This window comes from Oncorhynchus kisutch, linkage group LG17 (assembly GCF_002021735.2).
Source record: "Oncorhynchus kisutch isolate 150728-3 linkage group LG17, Okis_V2, whole genome shotgun sequence".
Taxonomy (NCBI): Eukaryota; Metazoa; Chordata; class Actinopteri; order Salmoniformes; family Salmonidae; genus Oncorhynchus; species Oncorhynchus kisutch.
Window position 1 is genome coordinate 50,069,073 of NC_034190.2, and position 15,158 is coordinate 50,084,230.

General features: G+C 46.4%; 1 protein-coding gene across 1 annotated transcript in view; it reads right to left on the bottom strand.

The window, feature by feature from the left end:
- LOC109907831 (semaphorin-3G) overlaps nucleotides 1–15,158 on the bottom strand; it is a 59,910-nt gene that overhangs the window by 17,038 nt on the left and 27,714 nt on the right. Inside the window, exons 3-4 of the mRNA XM_020506065.2 lie at nucleotides 14,378–14,440; nucleotides 3,111–3,230 (exon numbers count right to left, since the gene is read on the bottom strand). Coding sequence (XP_020361654.2) covers nucleotides 3,111–3,230; nucleotides 14,378–14,440 — 183 coding nt within the window. The remainder of the gene's footprint in view (nucleotides 1–3,110; nucleotides 3,231–14,377; nucleotides 14,441–15,158) is intronic.

Sequence of the window (15,158 nt, forward strand, 5' to 3'; positions counted from 1 at the left end):
GTTCTCTCTTTCTCTCTACCACCCCCCTCTCTCTCTCCCTTCCTCCTTCCCTCTGTGTTGACTCATGGTAGAGACAGGAGACTGGTGCTGGTCGTGTCTGCTGTTGATAAGAATGTCCAGGTCGTTCTCTACTCAGCCCTGCCAAGCCAAACAGCCCAGCCACCCCACTACCGAGCCTGGGCCACTGACACACACAGACACACACACACACATATTCATGTGCACGCTAGCACACACACACATACGCTAAGCTGCTCTCTCTCTCTGCTCCTTGGGTCAATGTGTCTGTCTTCATCCTCCAGCTCTTTTATCCTCCTTCTCTCACTCCCTTTCGCTCTACAAGTAAGAGTCTTCTGTCTTCTGTCTGCACCTACAACTTTTCCCTTCTCCGTTCCTTCCTTTTCCAGCTTGCTTCCTCGCTCATGATCTCTTTAAGGCGGGACAGCGTGCGGAAGACGCACTCTCTGTCCTCTCCACTCTCTGTCCATCCCTCACGTTGCCCACCACCACAGTCAGAACAGTAGGGAGACAGGAACCGAGCAATACGGAGATAGAAAGAGGAAAATGGAAGGTAAAGAGGAGAATACAGGTAGAACGAAAGAGAGCAAGATGAGCCCTGGTTGAGACCCTATCTCTCTCTCTCTCTCTGTGTGTGTGTGTGTGTGTGTGTGTGTGTGTGTGTGTGTGTGTGTGTGTGTGTGTGTGTGTGTGTGTGTGTGTGTGTGTGTGTGTGTGTGTGTGTGTGTGTGTGTGTGTGTGTGTGTGTGTGGAAGAGGCTGGAACCTCTGGATGTTGTCATTCCTCCAATGGGCTTTATTTTCCTAGCTCCAGCGTGTGTGTGTTTGTGTCACTAGCACCAAGCCTACACGGCACCCTGGGAGTCCATGCCACCCTACGGCGGGCAGCACCACGGGGAACCCTCCATTTATTTAACCAGTCACTAACTCGTTTAGGAACACACTCGTCTGTTTGCCTTCCCTCGCTTCTGAGGAGGTTGGTCGTGAACCTTCGAGGTCAGGCCGTGGGTGGGATGACCTTTGGACCCCAGGGTGTTTTATCTCTGTTCCAGTCCTCCCCAGGATAGGCCTGTGGTCAGCTGCTTTCTGTCTCCCCTCAATATGACTCAGACTAGAGACAAGGGGCGGTCTTACTCCTAAACACACACACACATATATATATATATATATATATATATATAAAACATAACCCGCAATCAATTCACACCATAACACACTATTCATGTGTTGCACGTTTTTCATCATAATATTGTTTTGAATGTTTTGACTGAGCGTTGTACTCAATGCAGGCTCAATGGGTTCTGACAGAGATTTAATCTAAAGTGCATTACTGTGGCTTGGAAACATGACGACATTTCATTGCTCTCTATTTCTGACGGAATTTGCTAGCTAACGTTAGCATTGCTAGCTATTTCTGACCAACTTTTCTAGCTAACGTTAGCATTGCTAGCTATTTCTGACCAACTTTTCTAGCTAACGTTAGCATTGCTAGATACTTCTGACCAACTTTTCTAGCTAACGTTAGCATTGCTAGCTATTTCTGACCAACTTTTCTAGCTAACGTTAGCATTGCTAGATATTTCTGACCAAAATGTTCATTTTTTTTTATTATTTTTTTTCATGGCAACATTGCAATCTCTCTAAGGTAATAGCAATGGCAGAGTTGTTCTCTCCTAATTATTTGTCTACTTTAGCAAAGTCATCATATTTCCAGGCCACTGTAGAGTAAACTTGACAAAACAGTCATTAGCCCCTGTTCAGAAAGACTTGGCATTAACTGAGTAGATATATTGTGTATTGTTCCCAGTGTCATTGTGAACTTGTCAGAGGCAGTAACTAAGACCTAGATAATTTTTTATGGAGTGTCATAAACCAAAAGACCCAAACCGCAACGAGGATGATGAATGTGGAGAGAGGGCCAACATGGCAGAACACACAACCCTCCCTACTATTAACCCAGCAGCCCCCACCCTAACTACCAACATAGCCAACACACACACACACACACACACACACACACACACACACACACACACACACACACACACACACACACACACACACACACACACACACACACACACACACACACACACAACCTGAATATGACCACCACAGAGACCACTCTTCCAATCCCTGCCTATAGCTATACCCTCCTTGCCTCATATCACACATTGTTGGTGTCACAACCTCCTTCCCCCAACTTCAATAGCTGGCCCCCTCACCAACCCTCCACGACCAGTCTGACCCCCTCCTGCTGGGTGAGGTACACAGGCACTGTCTGCAGCTCTGTGGGCCCTGTGGAGGGAGATCTAGCTAGCGTCCTGCTTTAAATGGGTCCTTTCACCACATACAGGCCCTTTACACAGGGCCTCACACCAGGGTGGCAGGGGCCCCACAGGGCAGCTGCATTCTGGAGCACAACCCTGGGCCCCTGAGTCCACAGCTTGGAGCCCTGAGCCTGGAGCCAGAGTACTGAACGTTGCTGAGGACTACAGCCTGCAGTCTCTTTCTGTGTAAGGGAGGGAGAGAGACTGAGATGATGCCGAGAGAGAGAGATAGAGATAAAGAGTTAGACTGAGAGCGAGAGATAGAGAAAAAGAGTTAGACTGAGAGAGAGAGAGAGAGAGAGAGAGTTAGATAGAGAGAGAGAGAGAGAGAGGGGGAGAGTTAGACTGAGAGAGAGTTAGACAGAGAGAGAGAGAGTGAGAGAGAGAGAGTGAGAGGGAAAGAGACCGTGATAAAGACACCACTGTGTTCATAGACTGGGCACAATTAGACAGTATAAGGTATTAAATGCTGTCAAATATATGGGGAAATGGACAGAGTAGTTGGCGCTGCCACGGGCACAATATGCCAGGTCTACAATACGGTGAGTAGGAAGAAGCAGCCAAGTTAATGGGAGTCAACGGGAGTCAATGGGAGTCACATCAGCATAAGGTCAGAGTTTGCTAACACAGACCAGACAGCCTCATCTGAATACCGGCCGCTGAAGGAGAGAGTATGCAGAGCAAAACCAGGGTGACTGATACCCAGTCAACTCATCCATCAAAGCCTGTGTGTGTTTGTGTGTGTTATGCAGTACGGTCTTACCTCTCCACGGTGGCCCACGTACACATAGGCACACATGGGCTGGAAGGCACCCGTACCACAGGCCAGCAGGTGGGTGCGGTTATAGGGCTGCAGCAGGCGCACAAAGTTGCCACACTCCGTCTGTGAACACACACACACACACACACACACACACACACACACACAGGTTAAATCAATCGAAATACATAGTACAACATTAAACTGTCATCCAATTTCGGACAATTTTACTTGAGGGGTTTGCATAGAACAACCCATTTTTATTTTAACAAAGACCATTGATTCCACATATTAGCAATAAGGGCCGTGAACAAGAGTTGAAAAGGTGAAATACAATAAACTTCAACAAACACTGGGCTTTTCAGATCTTTCCCACAGCCAAAGACAGAGCCACAGGGAGAGATCAGCGAGAAGAGAGAGAAGAGAGAGAGGAGGAGGAGGAGAGGGGAGAGAGAAGAGAAAAGAGAGTGAGAATAAGATAGGGATTGTGGAGAGAGACAGAGGAAACTAGAGATCTGGAGAGAGAGTGCAAGAGTGCGAATGGGACGAGAGAAAGAGGGATGCGAGAGAGAAAGAGAGAATTATAGAGCCCCACAGGAAGAGTAGGGCACAGCTGTATCCTGTTCTTGCCAAATCACAATAGGAGCTGAGGAGTGGTGTCACGGTGACGAACAGGAAACCAGCCAAGAGTGTCACTGCCCTAGGGTAACAGGGTCAAACTCGTCCGCTTAAGCCACAGAGTGTGTGCGCGCGTGTGTGCGCATGCGTGCGTGTGTGTGTGTGTGTGTGTGCGTTTCTCTCGAAGACTGCCGGCCAGTCAAGCCTGCTGTGATTGCTTCCTGAAGTACTTGAGAAGAGCCACATAAGGATTGGAACACACCATCTCAGAGACAGGAGCCAAATCATTCTATTGCTCATTACAGAGAGGCTTCTCCAACTCCAACAAGATGGGTGCTGTGTTCGCGCGTATGGTGTATTCCACATAAACAACACTACACACATTCAGCGTGTTCTCCATTGGGTGAATGCCTTCCCATTTGGCTACTATTATAACTGTTTAATAATGAGTTAGACAATTATTAGCACATAATATTGAGTGTGTAACAGACAGGCAGGGTGGTAGGGTAATACCATCGGGATTAAGATGTTTATACTGAGGGACGGAGCCATCTTTGAAGAGCTGTTTTCAGTCTAAACAGCATGCGGTGACTGGAAAGCAGTCTGCGCTGTTAACCCTGACAGGAAATAAACTCACAGAGCCGTAACCAGGGTCTGAGTTTTAGTGAGGTCCGGACAACTCTAAAAAATGCTATTTAGAGATGTCCCCAGCCATTATCACATTAGTTGCTCTAGCTCCATTCACCTCAGTCGATCTAAAAACACATAGCCTATTAAGCTATACAATTAGCCGCTACACATGAACTCATATTAACTCAGCACCGGGACTAAAACCTAGAATTTAATATGTACAGAGGGATTTGTCCATGATAACTACAAGTGTGGATAGCTGACTAGACTAATCTACCAATCTAAAAATGTTTTTATTTATTTATTTATTTATTTCACCTTTATTTAACCAGGTAGGCAAGTTGAGAACAAGTTCTCATTTACAATTGCGACCTGGCCAAGATAAAGCAAAGCAGTTCGACAGATACAACGACACAGAGTTACACATGGAGTAAAACAGACATACAGTCAATAATACAGTATAAACAAGTCTATATACAATGTGAGCAAATGAGGTGGGAAGTGAGGTAAAGGCAAAAAAGGCCATGGTGGCAAAGTAAATACAATATAGCAAGTAAAACACTGGAATGGTAGTTTTGCAATGGAATAATGTGCAAAATAGAAATAAAAATAATGGGGTGCAAAGGAGCAAAATAAATAAATAAATAAAAATTAAATACAGTTGGGAAAGAGGTAGTTGTTTGGGCTAAATTATAGGTGGGCTATGTACAGGTGCAGTAATGTTTTACTGACACGGGCTAATTGACTGACTGTCAGTGAGTGGCATATAACAAGAGGAAAATTGCCGATGCACAAAAATACGTTTTGAAATGGTACCTTGTCGTATTACCTCGTATTATTATTGTATCAACAGTAAGTTGAGACCCCAACTGAGTCCCTACATTTAAAAAAATAGATATGTACGTATTGGTCCGGACCTCGGTGTCCTCATATGTAGTTAAGGACAGGAACACACACACACACAGGCGTGCACAGAGACACACACACACACACACACACACACACACACACACACACACACACACACACACACACACACACACACACACACACACACACACACACACACACACACAGAGGCATTTCAAAGCTGTTTTGGAAACAGCAGGATTTCTCAGTCTGTCCAAGTCTCCATGGTCCACACAGCTGGAGCCTCATAAAGAAGAGGGCCAGATGACAGCTCAAGGGATGTGAACATTGATAACTGAGACGGACACACACGACGGTAACCACGGCTACACCAGATTCCCACACAGGCCCTGAGATACCAGCTTAGACGTGCGCACAATCAGACGTGTTCGACTCCTAAAGTTGAGTTTAAAAAAACGTGCCTTTGTGTGCTGTAGCCCAGCAGTAGTTTGATGCCAGTAAGCTCAGACATACTCTAAGCCTGGAGCGATCCACAGTGTCGGTCTTGGGAATGTGTCTTGGGAATCAGAGCACTGGGGTGACAGTTGCTTATTGGTTTGTAGATAAATAAGTCACTTCCACGATTGTACCCATGTCAGTAAGGCTGTACCCCCGAGTGATGCAGCGGTCTAAGGCACTGCAGCTCAGACACCCTGGTTCGAATCCAGGCTGTATCACAACCGGCTGTGATTAGGAGTCCCATAGGGCGGTGCACAATTGGCCCAGCGTCATCCGGGTTTGGCCTGTGTAGGCCGTCATTGTAAATAAGAATTTGTTCTTAACTGACTTGCCTAGTTAAATAAAGGTTCAATACAAATACAAGGTAATACAAAATACCTTTTAATGAACATAGTAGAATATTTTCTGTGGCAGTGCTGGATAATGCCAGAGCACTTTGCCAAAATGGCAACAAGCTGAATTTCCAGCTCCCTCATGCATGAAGTTTCTGAGTCTCACAAAGGTCTTCAAAAGTATCCAACAATGATTCAAATGTTAAAATCTATCTTCCACCCACTTGGACTAACAATTCTCCCAAACCCACAGCACTGTTGTCCCTGATTTGTGATTAGCTGGTTACTTCCTGCTGTGGGAGGGGCTATGGGGGATTCACAGCTCCAATCCAGATGTTTTGGTCATTACTGAGCCGTGGTTAAAGAAGATTGTTTTGAACACCGATGTTAACTTTTCTGGTTATAAACTTTTTCGGCAAAACAGATCTTCCAAAGGTGGTGGAGTGGCAATCTTTAACAAGGAACAACTTCAGTACTCGGTTGTCTCCACCAAGTCTGTCCCTAAACATTTTGATTTGCTGGTTTAAAGCATTAAACTTTCAAATAGCTCTTTGTTGACTGTTGCTGGGTGTTATCGTCCTCCAGACGCACCGGCCTGCACCCTACCTGCCCTAAGGTCTCTACTGGCCCCTTAAACTAAGTCTGAATTTGTCCTGCTAGGTAACGTAAACTGGAACATGCTTAAACCACCTGACCAAGTCCTAAAGCAATGGGACTCCCTAAATCTTTCTCAGATTATTACCAATCCCACAAGGTATGATTCCAAACACCCAGAAAAGGCTACTCTCATTGATGTTATCTTCACAAATAATCCTGATAGGTATCAGTCTGGTGTTTTCTGGAATGACCTTAGTGAACACTATTTTACAGTCTGTGTTCGTAATGGCTGTTCAGTGAAACGACCTGTCCTGATTTGTCATAGACACTTGCTAAAAAACTTGAGCAAGCCTTCCTTCCATGACCTGACCTCTGTAAATTGGTATAGAATCAGCTTGATCCCCCTCTGCTGAACACGCTTGGTCCTTCTTTTTTTATATTTTTAGTTCTATTGTTAACAAACACGTCCCCATAAAGAAAAATGAGAATTAAAAACGGGTTCAGCCCCTGGTCCGACCGTGATATTGGAGAGTTACTCCACCTCAAGAATTCCATTTGGCGAAAGACTCGGCACACGCATACTCAGGCTGACTGGCTCTCATTCAGGCAAATGAGAAATAAGTGCACTCAGGCTATCCGGAAGGCCAAAGTTAGTTTCTTTAAGGAGCAGTTTTCTTTCTGTGGGTCTAACCCCAAGAAGCTCACAGCTGCCCATGTCCCTTAATGTTGGTGATATGGTTGTTACTGACCAGGAGCACATGGCTGAGTTCTTTAATCACCACAATAAGTCAGGATTCCTATTTGACTCAGCCATGCCTCCTTGCCCGTCCAACATTTCTTTATCTCCCACCCCTTCTAATGCGACTAGCCCCGATGCTCCTCCCTCTTTTTGCCCTGCCCCGCTACAAAGTTTCTCCCGGCAAGCGATCACTGAGTCCGAGGTGCTAAAGAAGCTCCTTAAAATTTACCCCCAAATAACATCTGGGTCAGATGGTTTAGACAATATCTTCTTTAAGGTTGCTTCTACTATCATCGCCAAGCCTATTTCTGACCTTTTTAACCTGTCTCTCCTCTCTGGGGAGGTTCCCATTTCTTGGAAGGCAACCACGGTGCGTCCTTTATTTAAAGAGGGAGATCAAGCTGATCCTAACTGTTATAGGCCAATTTTTATTTTGCCCTGTTTATCAAAAGTGTTGGAAAAACTTGTCAATAATCAACTGACTGGCTTTCTTGATGTCTATAGTATTCTCTCTGGTATGCAATCTGGTTTCCACCCAGGTTATGGATGTGTCACTGCAATCTTAAAGGTCCTCAAGGGTATCACCATTGCCCTTGATTCTAAGCAATGTTGTGCTGCTATTTTTATTTACTTGGCCAAAGCTTTTGATAGACCATTCCATTCTCGTGGGTCGGCTAAGGAGTATTGGTGTCTCTGAGGGGTCTTTGGCCTGGTTTGCTAACTACCTCTCTCAAAGAGTGCACTGTATAAAGTCATAAAATCTGCTGTCTCAACCACTGCCTGTCACCAAGGGAGTACCCCAAGGCTCGATCCTAGGCTCCACGCTCTTCTAAATTACATCAACAACATAGCTCAGGCAGTAGGAAGCTCTGTCATCCATTTATATACAGACGATACAGTCTTATACTCAGTTGGCCCCTGCCTGGATTTTGTGTTTAACAACAAAGCTTTCTTAGTGTCCAACAAGCTTTCTCTGCCCTTAACCTTGTTCTGTACACCTCCAAAACAATGGTCATGTGGTTTGATAAGAAGAATGCCCCTCTCCCCACAGGTGTGATTACTACCGCTGAGGGTTTAGAGCTTGAGGTAGTCACCTCATACAAGTACTTGGGAGTATGGCTAGAAGGTATACTGTCCTTCTCTCAGCACATATCAAAGATGCAGGCTAAGGTTAAATCTAGACTTGGTTTCCTCTATCTTAATCGCTCCTCTTTCACCCCAGCTGCCAAACTAACCCTGATTCAGATGACCATCCTACCCATGCTAGATTACGGAGACGTAATTTATAAATCGGCAGGTAAGGGTGCTCTTGAGCGGCTAGATGTTCTTTACCATTCAGCCATCAGATTTGCCACCAATGCTCCTTATAGATCACTGCACTCTATACTCCTCTGTAAACTGGTCACCTTTGTATACCCGGCCAACTGGTTAATGCTTATTTATAAAACCCTCTTAGGCCTCACTCCCCCCTTTTCTGAGATATGTACTGCTGCCCTCATCCTCCACATACAACACCCGTTCTGCCAGTCACATTCTGTTAAAAGTCCCCAAAGCGCACACATCCCTGGTCGCTCCACTTTTCAGTTCACTGCAGCTAGCGACTGGAACGAGCTGCGACAAACACTCAAACTGGACAGTTTTTTCTAAATCTCTTAATTCAAAGACTCAATCATGGACACTCTTACTGACAGTTGTGGCTGTTTCATGTGATGTATTGTTGTCTCTACCTTCTTGCCCTTTGTGCTGTTGTCTGTGCCCAATAATGTTTGTACCATGTTTTGTGCTGCTACCATGTTGTGCTGCTGCCATGTTGTGATGCTACCATGTTGCTGTCATGTTGTGTTGCTACCATGCTGTGTTGTCATGTTTTGCTGCCATGCTATGTTATTGTCTTATTTCTCTCTTTATGTAGTGTTGTGGTGTCTCTCTTGTCGTGATGTGTGTTTTGTCCTATATATTTTTTTAAAATGTATTTTATCCCAGCCCCCGTCCCCGCAGGAGGCCTTTTGCCTTTTGGTAGGCCGTCATTGTAAACAAGAGTATGTTCTTTAACTGACGTGCCTAGTTAAATAAAGGTTCAATAAAAATAAAATACAAAAATGGGACATATGTGTCTGCTGGGGAGGGTTAATGAAATTAGGGGTCACGGGGTTGCGACCTGTGAGGAAGGCCATCATAAAGCAAACACTTTAGGTGTTAGTCAGGGGTCAACTAGCGGGGTCACACAGCACCATTAGACAGCCACTTCCCCTCCATTAGCCAGTTAATTAAATACTTTCACACACACACACACACACACACACACACACACACACACACACACACACACACACACACACACACACACACACACACACACACACACACACACACACACACACACACACACACACACACGCCTCTAACTCCCATCCTCATCCTCCATCCCCCCACAGTCAATGGAAGGTAGTAGTATGCACATCCTACAGCTCCAAGCCACAAACACATACTGTATAAGCAGTGCTTAATTTATTAAATCGGGAGGTTCCGGAAGAGAAAGTCAACTGTGAGAGGGGGGTGACCTGGGGCACTCTTAGGTACCGGAACGCATGCAAAATCACCTTCATAGTAAACCATTGCATGCATAGCCTCGCATTTGCATAACGGGATAGAGCGATAGATTAGAGACTCTAGCAGAAGTGGGAACCATATAAACCCATTTCATGCAATTCTACATAATTTCACAGCTGGAGACTTTAGCAGAGTATTTTTTAATACCGCACAAAAATGATATAAAAGACAGGCTACTTTTACACTGACAAACTGAGATCAATAAAAACGACCTCGTCTTGAATCCGTCAATAGTCTATGAGTCCGGAGAAACACATACTGTACAATAGGAAGAGGAAAATACAGTCTAAACAAGCTTTCCAGTTTCACTGACTCACCCAATGACTCGCAGCTCACTCACCGGTGATGCACTCATACCAAAAGCCTATCTCTAGCTTGTTTTACCTTGTAAAACAGTGCTGTTTGCTCAATAGGCCTATTTGGAATTTGATCAAATATTTTGGTAGCCTACAGACAGATTAGAGTCCTCTCTTTTCAGCGAGAGCCATTTGTTTTCCCCGATTTGATTTGAAATATTGCGAAAGGCCTGTTTTGGCTGGGTTCTGTTTGCTGACAGATTTGTTTTCCGACTGTAGGCTATGCCTTGATTGGGCTACACACAATCCACAGTTAGGCTATATAAAAAAATATATGGCTATTGATCCTCCGTGGCTAAACTGTAGGCCTAATCTTGGTGTAGTATTCTGAATGATTTCATTTCTTTCTGAACAGACAGCGGTAATTCTAGAACTATTGGCAAAAGCAGTTCAATTGATCAGTGGTGCTGCGGCACCTCCAGCACCACTCAAACACAGCTGTGATAGTATAAGGAAATAAATGATGAAGTGCAACTCTGGAGAGGTGAGAGCTGCAGGCTGAGGTCTATCAGAGCAGAGAGGGAGAGAGAGATCATAGAAAATGAATGGCATTCCAGTCCTGTGAGAGATAGAGGCTCTTCTCTCTCTCACCACGGCCACGCGTTGGTCTCTAGGCTACAGTGTTTGCGCAAACCATAAACCCGGGCCGGCCCAACCCGAATCAATTCTTAGAATATCAGGCATGGGCTGAAAATATCCATTTTCACATAAGCTACGTTTTTGTGAGGGGACTGGAGAATTGCCGAGTAGGCAACTCGAATGAACTCTGATCACTTTTATTCACATGTTTACACAGCAAACAATGACCTTTTCCCCCCCATGTCACCAGAGGTAGGCAAAGAATGAAACAGTCCAAAACTGAGAGGTGCCCGGATCCTGTTCCGCTGGGATGCTCAAATTAAGCACTGCATATAAGGCTGTGAGCTATATATAATGGTATTACGAAGGAGACAAAGACAGATTCCGACCACCAGCCTAGCAGCCTAGTAGCCCTGCAGCGTTCTCCATTGAGAGGTCACTGTAGCAGAGCGGTTAATGGGTTCAACAATAGGAACACATCATGGTCCAGCTTTACACAACAGGCTAGCTGTTCAAACCAGCCAAGCTGTCCAGTCAGTGCCAGCGTCTGCTTCGCTCCACTGTTTTTGTTTAATGGGAGGTCTCCCTGTCCAACACCTCTTGAGGGAGGGAGGGAGGGAGGGAGGGAGGGAGGGAGGGAGGGAGGGAGGGAGGGAGGGAGGGAGGGAGGGAGGGAGGGAGGGAGGGAGGGAGGGAGGGAGGGAGGGAGGGAGGGAGGGAGGACATTCAGAACACACACAAACACACACATTTTAGTGTCCAGCTGTTCAGCTGTGCAGATGACCTGCTCCATACACACTCACATGTCCCTGTATCCATTGGCTTAACCAGTCCACAGTAATTGTGAACCAAGTCGTTCTCTCTGCCAAGAACACACTCAAGGCCATTTCCACCGATCAAACCCATTCACGCCCTGACTTGACTTTTCACCCTTTTGACTTCTGACACTGGGTTTTGTGTCTGTGCATGTCTGAGCCTTTGTCAGGTAGAGAAGAGGGACAGAGAGTGCGCCCGATCAATAACCATCCTCTGAGTCCACAGACAGAGACACAACTGGGCCTGTCCACTGAATATTGTGCACAGCCCTCAAAACAGGGGACCACCGCCCTCTCGCAGAGGGTAAGCAACACAGACCTGAGAGCCTTTCTCATGGAGCCCCTAGTCTCAGAGGGCACCGTGGTGGCGGTGGAGGGGTTGTATTCCGGTTGGGAGGAACTTGAGGTGTGAAGTGTTACAGATGTGACCCTGTACACACACACACACACACACACACACCTCCGTCACCTCCACCTCTCGGCCCTGTCGATGCAGTCACTGTTAATCCATCCCAGGGTGAATGGTGATGCTATGGCATACACACACTCAAAAAGGCCCGTAAACACACACACCCCGTGTGGCCTCATGGGTCCAATGGGCCAGAAGTCATTACCATGGTCACACTCCCTAATGCTATCATGTTTCCACAGGAGAACACACGGACCTCTGCTGTCCACAGAGAGAGTGACGCTAGACACATGGGCCCCTCCACCTCTCGGAGAAACAATGTCACGGTAACGAAGACATTTTGCGTAAACCGCGGCATTCCAATGAAAACGAATGGGACTGTAGCGACTGTGTTGGTATCAAGATCCAGGGCGTAAACCACGTTTCTATTCATGCGTTGATTGGCATGGTAATGGACCAATAGTATTGGAGAAAAGTTGAAAAAACTGACCGACCTCGGCGCCACGACGTAACGTGAAACTCATTGTGTGCCGTACAGCCTCTTTAGTGCTTCTCTCGCAGATCAAAAAAACAAGAAATGATCGAAGGCGAGTGTAATGGTGACTGTAAAGTGAATTACTCGCGAGTTCATCAATGGTTAATCCAATCAATAGTTCATTTTCCGCGTCATAGCTGTGAGCCGCCATGACTCATGACAGCCGCGGCTTACTGGTGAAGACAACTTTAGCGCAGCCCTAAAAACCTGATTCTAACCTTCAGAGAGGTATGCAACGAGACATTATAGAAACTCTTTCCATTTGAGATAAATTGGACAAATCTGGTGGGGGAAAAAAGCCTCTTCCACACACACGATATTTCCCTATCACTCAGTAGCTTTTGCATCCCCACTCGGAGGAGCTCCATTGCCTTCTTCAGTCATGCAGAGACGGGGCAGCATGAAGGTCTCACCATTGATTTAGCTGGAAAGCGGAGACATTGTGCTTTACAATGGTATTCATGTTACAGCTGACCTGGAAGTATTACGCTTTTGGGGTGCTAAAATAAAGCCAATAGTATGGAACACTGTCACGTGTGAGAAGTTTGTTAGTTATCGTTATCTCCAACACCACACGTCCAGGCCCCTGTCTATTTAACAGAATGATGGAGAGCACAAGAACCAAGTGCACTTGAATGGTGGACTGAATGAGTCTGGTGGTAGGTGAGCGCTGCTGGGGCGCATGCGTGCTTCTCCAGGGGAATGGAATGGAGCTTTAACACACATACGCACCCCGACTCCCTTGGCACAGGTTAGATTGCGTTTCTGGAGGCCCAACTTTAAGGTCCTGCATCGTAGCGCATAGCGACTGCTCCTCTCCCCTATGGACACCGGCTCACATACCTCGGCCCCTGCAGGATATTTCTCACCGTGAAGGGGCGGAGGAAACGCGTAATAACTGCTGATATTGGATACCTCTCCTCACCTGCCACTTCAAACTCCACAATTACCTGTAGGGCCAGCATTGACGCCCAATGGGGGTCTTAACCCCCTTCCAACCCCCATCCACATCCACAGAGACCGATTAGTCCTGTTTTACAGGCCCAACCACCTAACCCGGACCAGATGCCGGGGCGGTTTCACTTTCAGTCGTTAGCCAAGACTTAGGGGACAGAAGTTATTAAAAATGGAACCGCAAGTGTCTTTACAGCATTTGTGTGGGGACTGGGGAGTGAAGGGCCGTCTTCTGATGGCTCATTAAAGATGGAATTACTGGTGTCCATGGTGCCGGATCCCGACTCTGGACACCTCAGCCACGTAGTCGGGGCTTATTGTGCTCACCAGATCAAAGCAGCGACTTCGTTAGGGAAAGATTCCAAATCTCATTCACTGGGCTGTTAAACAACTTTACTGTGCCCAGAGATGGTGGGATGGTGGGATGGAGGGATGGAGCATGGGACAATGGTTGTAGCTTGTAGGATTTAGGAAACGCGAGTGTTGACACAGCAAGCCGGCCGTAGACGTCGATTCGCTGTCTAGATTCCTGGGGACATGATCCAGATGGTGTTGTAGAATGTACAGTACAGTCAGGAAGGTGACTCTAGAACGTTGATTTCTAGATGATTGATAGAGCAGGTGGATAGGCTAGGCAGGTGGAAACCACAGACGTGACATCATTAGGGGAAACAAGAAGTAGAGAGGCCACCTCAGAGTTGGATGGGTCTGACTGAGCCGTCACTCACCTGAGAATCCTTCCCTCTCTGGACACAGTCATCTTTGTTACCAGGCAACGGAGGCCAGTAGATCTACGGAGAGAGATGGGGAAGAGAAAGAGAGAGAGAGAGAGAGGTGGGGGGAGAGAAAGAGATTGAGAGGAGGGGAGAGAAGGGGAGAGAAGGGGAGAGGGGGGAGAGAGAAAGAGGGAGAGGTGGGGAGGGAGAGAGAGAAAGAGAGAGAACATGATAAATGACATAAGATTGTACACAGACTAAATCATCAATATAACAACAGGAAATTAGAGCATGAGAACGATTATTGGCCCCTAGTTCATACAATTAAGACTTACTAGAACACATAGGAAACCAAGTCCATCTCATTAACTCTTTGCTCCCCTTACAGTCCTCCACTGGCTAATCAGTACTAATTGATGTGGGCGGGTCTAATATGGAACTGTAACCACAGAGTCGTCTTACAGGTCCTGGGGTTAATGTACAGTATGTTCTATATCATCAAACTCCAGCACATTTAAAGCCTGCATTTGGAAAGCCCCTCTTTGGCCATTGGCACCGTCAGATACTGTGTTGTGTATTACTGACTCACAGATGGCAATCTGAAACAACAGCCCTTGTGTGTGTCTCCTTAAACAAACGTGCTCTGCTTTTCAGAAAGAGGCAGGATACACAGACAAGCAGTAACTTCTGTGACATGCAACGACTCCCCTGCATGCCGCAACCGGTGTCCATGCGCTTTGTGCCCCTGCTCACATGCATGCACATGCACGCGCCTACGTACGATTGCACGTGC